General features: G+C 46.7%; 1 protein-coding gene across 1 annotated transcript in view; it reads left to right on the top strand.

The window, feature by feature from the left end:
- LOC311321970 (laminin subunit alpha-2-like) overlaps nt 1–10,000 on the top strand; it is a gene marked incomplete at both ends in the record, with an annotated part of 84,953 nt that overhangs the window by 46,266 nt on the left and 28,687 nt on the right. The window contains one exon of the mRNA XM_084453983.1: nt 48–147. Coding sequence (XP_084310109.1) covers nt 48–147 — 100 coding nt within the window. The remainder of the gene's footprint in view (nt 1–47; nt 148–10,000) is intronic.

Genomic DNA, 10,000 nt, shown 5'->3' with positions numbered 1-10,000 from the left:
TTTTTCCCTAACTAACTGTCTCGTCCTCCATTCCCCCCCCCCCAAAGGTGCGTCCGGAGGAAGACGATCCCTGCCGGCCCTGCTCATGTGAGCTTCACGGCTCTCTGGACCAATCATGTGTCCCCGATCAGAGCCAGGCCCGAGGAGGTACGGCCACACCCCCATCCCCAGCACTGTGTCTCTCTACAGAATCTCTCTCTATATATCTCTCTATAGCATCTCTCTATATATATCTCTCTATAGCATCTCCCTCTATATATCTCTCTATAGCATCTCTCTCTATATAGCTCTCTATAGCATCTTCCTCTATATATCTTTCTACATTACATTACATTACAGTCATTTAGCAGACGCTTTTATCCAAAGCGACTAACAATAATTGCATTTAACGTAGGAAGAGCCAATGTACTACTACTTGCCAGAACTCACAAGTGCATCTTCTTTCTAAAACAAACAAGTGACTAAGAGCATAATCTAGTGCTGAAGCAAAGTGCAAGAATCACAATCTAAAGTACAGTGCAATATAATATAATAAGTGCTTAGGTGGGAGGATTGTTGTAGTACTTCTTGAAGAGATGAGTTTTGAGCCTGCGACGAAAGATGGGCAGCGACTCTGCTGTCCTGACATCAGTGGGCAGCTCATTCCACCACTGCGGGGCCAGGACAGAGAAGAGCCGTGACCGTGTCGATCGACCGCAGGAGCCTCGGAGTGACGGGGCAACCAGTCGCCCTGAGGTAGCAGAGCGTAGTGGTCGGGAGGGGATGTAGGGTTTGACCATGGCCTGGAGGTAGGAGGGGGCTGTTCCTTTCATTGCCCTGTAGGTTAGCGCCAGAGTTTTAAACTGGATGCGAGCCGCTACAGGGAGCCAGTGTAGGGAACGGAGAAGGGAAGTTGTGTGGGAGAACTTGGGGTGGTTGAACACCAGGCGAGCAGCAGCTTTCTGGACAAGTTCCAGAGGTTTAATGGCTGACGCCGGTGCCCCCGCGAGGAGGGAGTTGCAGTAGTCCAGGCGGGAGATGACCAGGGCCTGGATGAGTACCTGCGCCGTTTCATTAGTGAGGAAAGGGCGAATCCTCCTGATGTTGTAGAGCATGAATCTGCAGGAACGTGTGACGGATGTGACATGTGAGGAAAATGACAGTTGGTCATCCAGGGTCACACCCAGATTCCTCGCAGTCCGAGTCGGGGTCACCACTGTGTCTTCAATGGTGATGGCCAGGTCCCGGTGCGGACAGCCCTTCCCCGGGAGGAACAACAGCTCAGTCTTGTCCAGATTGAGCTTGAGGTGATGTGTCGTCATCCACTCCGAAATGTCAGCCAAGCACCCAGCTATGCGTGTCTCCACTTCTGTATCAGAAGGGGGAAATGACAGAACCAGTTGGGTGTCATCGGCATAGCAGTGATAGGAGAAGCCATGCGAGCGAATGACAGAGCCCAGAGATGTAGTGTAGAGGGAAAACAGGAGAGGACCCAGGACAGACCCTTGTGGAACCCCCGTAGTCAGACTACGCGATTCCGACGTCGACCCTCTCCATGTCACCTGGTAGGAGCGGCCCGTCAGGTAGGATGCAAACAGGGAGTGTGCAGAGCCATCGATGCCTTTCTCCTCGAGGGTGGAGAGGAGGATCTGGTGGTCTACCGTATCAAATGCTGCTGACAGGTCTAGGAGTATCAGGACAGAGGAGAGAGAGTTCGCTCTAGCGGCATGGAGTGACTCTGTTACTGCAAGGAGGGCGGTCTCTGTCGAGTGGCCAGCCTTGAACCCGGATTGGTGGGGATCTAGGAGGTCGTTCTGGTGGAGGTACGAAGACAGTTGGTTAAAGATAGCACGTTCAAGTGTTTTGGATAGAAAGGATAGAAGGGAAACCGGTCTGTAGTTTTTGACATCAGATGGGTCGAGAGATGGTTTCTTTAGGAGGGGGGTGACTCTGGCAGTCTTGAAAGCAGAGGGAAAACATCCTGAAACAAGAGATGCGTTGATGAGGTGGGTTAGGAAGGGAAGGAGTTCGGGTGCAACAGACTGAAGGAGAGTCGAGGGAACAGGGTCTAGGGAGCACGTGGTGGGGCGGTTAGATGTTACAAGGTTGAGGGCCTCGTTGGGGGAGAGGGGAGAAAAGTGGGATAAGGTGGGGCGTGGAGAGGAGGGGGGGAGCAGGGAGTGGAGAGAGGGTGGGGATGGGGGGGTGAGTTTCGTGCATGGAGCGTTGACCGGGGGAGGGGGGAAAGAGGATCTGATATCGTTAACTTTCTTGTCAAAGAAGTTGGCGAAATCATCAGGGAGAAGGGAGGAGTTGGGAGTAGGAGGTGGGGGCTGGAGTAGTGAAGAGAAGGTTTCAAAGAGTTTTTTAGGATTGGAAGCAGAGGTTAAGATTTTAGAGCGGAAGAAAGCAGCTTTAGCAGCAGACAGAGAGGAGGAGAATGTGGAAAGAAGAGATTGGAAATTAAGAAGGTCCTCTGGGAGCTTGCCTTTCCTCCATTTGCGCTCAGCTATTCTCAGGCTCCGTCTATCAGTACGCACTGAGTCCGACAACCATGGGGCAGGTGGAGTTGGGCGTGCAGGCCTGGAGGTGAGGGGACAGAGATTGTCCAGAGAAGAGGAAAGAGTAGAGAGGAGAAGATCAGTGGCAGTATCAGAGGGTAGGAGAGAGAAGGATTCAGGGGCGGGGAGGGCGGAGGTGACAGTAGAGGAAAGGTCAGTAGGGGAGAGCGAGCGGAGATGGCTACGGGCGGTAACCATGTGGGTAGGAGGAGGAGTTACAGGGGAAGAGGGGATGGAGAGGGAGTAGGACATGAAATAGTGGTCAGAGAGATGGAGGGGAGTGACAGAGAGGTTAGGGGTGGAACAGTGTCTAGTGAAGATGAGATCCAGCTGGTTGCCGGCTTTGTGAGTGGGAGGAGAAGAAGAGAGGTGAAGATCGAAGGAGGAGAGGAAGGAGAGGAAAGGTTCCAATTTCTCACTCTGGATGTTGAAGTCCCCGAGAAGGATGAGTGCGGACCCATCATCTGGGAAGTGCGAAACTAGTGTATCGAGCTCCTCTAGGAATTCACCAAGAGGACCTGGTGGGCGATACACAACAGCAATGGTGAGCTTGATTGGATACATGACAGAGACAGCATGGAATTCAAAAGAGGGAGGGGAGAACTGTGGGATGGAGACGAGTGAGTATTTCCATGTTGGGGAAATGAGCAGGCCAGTACCACCACCTCGCCTCGCAGCTCTGGGAGTGTGGGAGAAAGAATACACATCTGACAGGGCTGCGGGTGTGGCAGTGTTCTCTGGTGTGATCCATGTCTCGGTGAGAGCAAGGAAGCTGAGGGAGAGCAAGGATGCATAGCCTGAGATAAACTCAGCTTTGGGCACCGCCGACTGGCAATTCCAAAGTCCCCCTGTCACCACTTGCTCTCTATGAGTTGAGACAGTCGGATAGATGAGGTTAGAGGGGTTACGGAGTCTGGGGGTGACCCAGTGTCTGCGTGACCCCCGGAGAGGGAACACAACAGGAATAGGATGCAAACACATAATGGTAACAAAACAGGTACTGAGGTAAATGTAGATGTACTACCTTCCTGACAGTCTTACTTGACAAAGTCGCTCTTGAATAAGTCGCCCGGTGCCTTTGGCCGCCCTAGCCTTCGGTCGCACGCCGGAGGGAGCTGTCTCCTTCCCGCTGTCGCCGTCTAAGCCGTCAATGCTTAAGGCCTGTCACTGCTGATTGCTAATCGTCTGCCAGGAGAGTAGGCCACTCCCACAGCCCACTCAACAGGGCAATTAGTCTAGCTCAGGCCGAAACTAACTCTCACAATAACCTTGAATAACAAAGCAGTTTCACCACAACACTGATGACTTAGCACTAGCCAGTAGAGAAACCAAAATATACTTATGTTTCTAGTTCAGTCTAGTAGCTCCAAGTTCCTTCCAGGGGTTAATGCAATCTGGGGAACACTTGGCCCTGTGCTGTTTATAAATCCTCACTTCAGCAGGCCACTCCCACAGCCCACTCAACAGGGCAATTAGTCTAGCTCAGGCCGAAACTAACTCTCACAATAACCTTGAATAACAAAGCAGTTTCACCACAACACTGATGACTTAGCACTAGCCAGTAGAGAAACCAAAATATACTTATGTTTCTAGTTCAGTCTAGTAGCTCCAAGTTCCTTCCAGGGGTTAATGCAATCTGGGGAACACTTGGCCCTGTGCTGTTTATAAATCCTCACTTCAGCAGGCCACTCCCACAGCCCACTCAACAGGGCAATTAGTCTAGCTCAGGCCGAAACTAACTCTCACAATAACCTTGAATAACAAAGCAGTTTCACCACAACACTGATGACTTAGCACTAGCCAGTAGAGAAACCAAAATATACTTATGTTTCTAGTTCAGTCTAGTAGCTCCAAGTTCCTTCCAGGGGTTAATGCAATCTGGGGAACACTTGGCCCTGTGCTGTTTATAAATCCTCACTTCAGCAGGCCACTCCCACAGCCCACTCAACAGGGCAATTAGTCTAGCTCAGGCCGAAACTAACTCTCACAATAACCTTGAATAACAAAGCAGTTTCACCACAACACTGATGACTTAGCACTAGCCAGTAGAGAAACCAAAATATACTTATGTTTCTAGTTCAGTCTAGTAGCTCCAAGTTCCTTCCAGGGGTTAATGCAATCTGGGGAACACTTGGCCCTGTGCTGTTTATAAATCCTCACTTCAGCAGGCCACTCCCACAGCCCACTCAACAGGGCAATTAGTCTAGCTCAGGCCGAAACTAACTCTCACAATAACCTTGAATAACAAAGCAGTTTCACCACAACACTGATGACTTAGCACTAGCCAGTAGAGAAACCAAAATATACTTATGTTTCTAGTTCAGTCTAGTAGCTCCAAGTTCCTTCCAGGGGTTAATGCAATCTGGGGAACACTTGGCCCTGTGCTGTTTATAAATCCTCACTTCAGCAGGCCACTCCCACAGCCCACTCAACAGGGCAATTAGTCTAGCTCAGGCCGAAACTAACTCTCACAATAACCTTGAATAACAAAGCAGTTTCACCACAACACTGATGACTTAGCACTAGCCAGTAGAGAAACCAAAATATACTTATGTTTCTAGTTCAGTCTAGTAGCTCCAAGTTCCTTCCAGGGGTTAATGCAATCTGGGGAACACTTGGCCCTGTGCTGTTTATAAATCCTCACTTCAGCAGGCCACTCCCACAGCCCACTCAACAGGGCAATTAGTCTAGCTCAGGCCGAAACTAACTCTCACAATAACCTTGAATAACAAAGCAGTTTCACCACAACACTGATGACTTAGCACTAGCCAGTAGAGAAACCAAAATATACTTATGTTTCTAGTTCAGTCTAGTAGCTCCAAGTTCCTTCCAGGGGTTAATGCAATCTGGGGAACACTTGGCCCTGTGCTGTTTATAAATCCTCACTTCAGCAGGCCACTCCCACAGCCCACTCAACAGGGCAATTAGTCTAGCTCAGGCCGAAACTAACTCTCACAATAACCTTGAATAACAAAGCAGTTTCACCACAACACTGATGACTTAGCACTAGCCAGTAGAGAAACCAAAATATACTTATGTTTCTAGTTCAGTCTAGTAGCTCCAAGTTCCTTCCAGGGGTTAATGCAATCTGGGGAACACTTGGCCCTGTGCTGTTTATAAATCCTCACTTCAGCAGGCCACTCCCACAGCCCACTCAACAGGGCAATTAGTCTAGCTCAGGCCGAAACTAACTCTCACAATAACCTTGAATAACAAAGCAGTTTCACCACAACACTGATGACTTAGCACTAGCCAGTAGAGAAACCAAAATATACTTATGTTTCTAGTTCAGTCTAGTAGCTCCAAGTTCCTTCCAGGGGTTAATGCAATCTGGGGAACACTTGGCCCTGTGCTGTTTATAAATCCTCACTTCAGCAGGCCACTCCCACAGCCCACTCAACAGGGCAATTAGTCTAGCTCAGGCCGAAACTAACTCTCACAATAACCTTGAATAACAAAGCAGTTTCACCACAACACTGATGACTTAGCACTAGCCAGTAGAGAAACCAAAATATACTTATGTTTCTAGTTCAGTCTAGTAGCTCCAAGTTCCTTCCAGGGGTTAATGCAATCTGGGGAACACTTGGCCCTGTGCTGTTTATAAATCCTCACTTCAGCAGGCCACTCCCACAGCCCACTCAACAGGGCAATTAGTCTAGCTCAGGCCGAAACTAACTCTCACAATAACCTTGAATAACAAAGCAGTTTCACCACAACACTGATGACTTAGCACTAGCCAGTAGAGAAACCAAAATATACTTATGTTTCTAGTTCAGTCTAGTAGCTCCAAGTTCCTTCCAGGGGTTAATGCAATCTGGGGAACACTTGGCCCTGTGCTGTTTATAAATCCTCACTTCAGCAGGCCACTCCCACAGCCCACTCAACAGGGCAATTAGTCTAGCTCAGGCCGAAACTAACTCTCACAATAACCTTGAATAACAAAGCAGTTTCACCACAACACTGATGACTTAGCACTAGCCAGTAGAGAAACCAAAATATACTTATGTTTCTAGTTCAGTCTAGTAGCTCCAAGTTCCTTCCAGGGGTTAATGCAATCTGGGGAACACTTGGCCCTGTGCTGTTTATAAATCCTCACTTCAGCAGGCCACTCCCACAGCCCACTCAACAGGGCAATTAGTCTAGCTCAGGCCGAAACTAACTCTCACAATAACCTTGAATAACAAAGCAGTTTCACCACAACACTGATGACTTAGCACTAGCCAGTAGAGAAACCAAAATATACTTATGTTTCTAGTTCAGTCTAGTAGCTCCAAGTTCCTTCCAGGGGTTAATGCAATCTGGGGAACACTTGGCCCTGTGCTGTTTATAAATCCTCACTTCAGCAGGCCACTCCCACAGCCCACTCAACAGGGCAATTAGTCTAGCTCAGGCCGAAACTAACTCTCACAATAACCTTGAATAACAAAGCAGTTTCACCACAACACTGATGACTTAGCACTAGCCAGTAGAGAAACCAAAATATACTTATGTTTCTAGTTCAGTCTAGTAGCTCCAAGTTCCTTCCAGGGGTTAATGCAATCTGGGGAACACTTGTCCCTGTGCTGTTTATAAATCCTCACTTCAGCAGGCCACTCCCACAGCCCACTCAACAGGGCAATTAGTCTAGCTCAGGCCGAAACTAACTCTCACAATAACCTTGAATAACAAAGCAGTTTCACCACAACACTGATGACTTAGCACTAGCCAGTAGAGAAACCAAAATATACTTATGTTTCTAGTTCAGTCTAGTAGCTCCAAGTTCCTTCCAGGGGTTAATGCAATCTGGGGAACACTTGGCCCTGTGCTGTTTATAAATCCTCACTTCAGCAGGCCACTCCCACAGCCCACTCAACAGGGCAATTAGTCTAGCTCAGGTCGAAACTAACTCTCACAATAACCTTGAATAACAAAGCAGTTTCACCACAACACTGATGACTTAGCACTAGCCAGTAGAGAAACCAAAATATACTTATGTTTCTAGTTCAGTCTAGTAGCTCCAAGTTCCTTCCAGGGGTTAATGCAATCTGGGGAACACTTGGCCCTGTGCTGTTTATAAATCCTCACTTCAGCAGGCCACTCCCACAGCCCACTCAACAGGGCAATTAGTCTAGCTCAGGCCGAAACTAACTCTCACAATAACCTTGAATAACAAAGCAGTTTCACCACAACACTGATGACTTAGCACTAGCCAGTAGAGAAACCAAAATATACTTATGTTTCTAGTTCAGTCTAGTAGCTCCAAGTTCCTTCCAGGGGTTAATGCAATCTGGGGAACACTTGGCCCTGTGCTGTTTATAAATCCTCACTTCAGCAGGCCACTCCCACAGCCCACTCAACAGGGCAATTAGTCTAGCTCAGGCCGAAACTAACTCTCACAATAACCTTGAATAACAAAGCAGTTTCACCACAACACTGATGACTTAGCACTAGCCAGTAGAGAAACCAAAATATACTTATGTTTCTAGTTCAGTCTAGTAGCTCCAAGTTCCTTCCAGGGGTTAATGCAATCTGGGGAACACTTGGCCCTGTGCTGTTTATAAATCCTCACTTCAGCAGGCCACTCCCACAGCCCACTCAACAGGGCAATTAGTCTAGCTCAGGCCGAAACTAACTCTCACAATAACCTTGAATAACAAAGCAGTTTCACCACAACACTGATGACTTAGCACTAGCCAGTAGAGAAACCAAAATATACTTATGTTTCTAGTTCAGTCTAGTAGCTCCAAGTTCCTTCCAGGGGTTAATGCAATCTGGGGAACACTTGGCCCTGTGCTGTTTATAAATCCTCACTTCAGCAGGCCACTCCCACAGCCCACTCAACAGGGCAATTAGTCTAGCTCAGGCCGAAACTAACTCTCACAATAACCTTGAATAACAAAGCAGTTTCACCACAACACTGATGACTTAGCACTAGCCAGTAGAGAAACCAAAATATACTTATGTTTCTAGTTCAGTCTAGTAGCTCCAAGTTCCTTCCAGGGGTTAATGCAATCTGGGGAACACTTGGCCCTGTGCTGTTTATAAATCCTCACTTCAGCAGGCCACTCCCACAGCCCACTCAACAGGGCAATTAGTCTAGCTCAGGCCGAAACTAACTCTCACAATAACCTTGAATAACAAAGCAGTTTCACCACAACACTGATGACTTAGCACTAGCCAGTAGAGAAACCAAAATATACTTATGTTTCTAGTTCAGTCTAGTAGCTCCAAGTTCCTTCCAGGGGTTAATGCAATCTTTCTATAGCATCTCTCTTTATATAGCTCTCTATAGCATCTCCCTCTATATATCTCTCTATAGCATCTCTCTCTGTATAGCTCTCTATAGCATCTCCCTCTATATATCTCTCTATAGCATCTCCCTCTATATATCTCTCTATAGCATCTCCCTCTATATATCTCTCTATAGCATCTCCTTCTATATATCTCTCTATAGCATCTCTCTCTATATATCTCTCTATAGCATCTCCCTCTATATATCTCTCTATATCATCTCTTTCTATATATCTCTCTATAGCATCTCTCTCTATATATCTCTCTATATCATCTCTTTCTATATATCTCTCTATAGCATCTCCCTCTATATATCTCTCTATAGCATCTCTCTCTATATATCTCTCTATAGCATCTCTCTCTATATAGCTCTCTATAGCATCTCCCTCTATATATCTCTCTATAGCATCTCTCTCTATATAGCTCTCTATAGCATCTCCCTCTATATATCTCTCTATAGCATCTCCCTCTATATATCTCTCTATAGCATCTCTCTCTATATCTCTCTATAGCATATCTCTCTATATAGCTCTCTATAGCATCTCCCTCTATATATCTCTCTATAGCATCTCTCTCTCTCTATCTTTCTAAAGCATCTCCCTCTATATATCTCTCTATAGCATCTCTTTCTATATATCTCTCTATAGCATATCTCTCTGTGTCTCTCTACAGCATCTCTCTTTCTATATCTCTCTACAGCATCTCTCTCTGTCTCTCTACAGCATCTCTCTCTGTCTCTCTACAGCATCTCTCTTTCTATATCTCTCTACAGCATCTCTCTCTCTGTGTCTCTCTACAGCATCTCTCTTTCTATATCTCTCTACAGCATCTCTCTCTCTGTGTCTCTCTACAGCATCTCTCTTTCTATATCTCTCTACAGCATCTCTCTCTCTGTGTCTCTCTACAGCATCTCTCTCTCTCTGTGTCTCTCTACAGCATCTCTCTTTCTATATCTCTCTACAGCATCTCTCTCTGTGTCTCTACAGCATATCTCTCTCTCTGTCTCTCTACAGCATTTCTCTTTCTACAGTATATCTCTCTACAGCATCTCTCTCTCTGTGTGTCTCTCTACGGTATATCAATTTCAATTCAATTCAATATGCTTTATTGGCATGAATGTCAGGTGAACAATATTGCCAAAGCGTCAAGAATACAATTCAATAATGACATGAGAAAACAAATTAAGTATA

Source organism: Borostomias antarcticus (assembly GCF_949987555.1).
Source record: "Borostomias antarcticus genome assembly, chromosome: 19".
Classification (NCBI taxonomy): Eukaryota; Metazoa; Chordata; class Actinopteri; order Stomiiformes; family Stomiidae; genus Borostomias; species Borostomias antarcticus.
The sequence above is the reverse complement of the archived record's forward strand: the minus strand, read 5'-3'. Positions and strand labels throughout refer to the sequence as shown.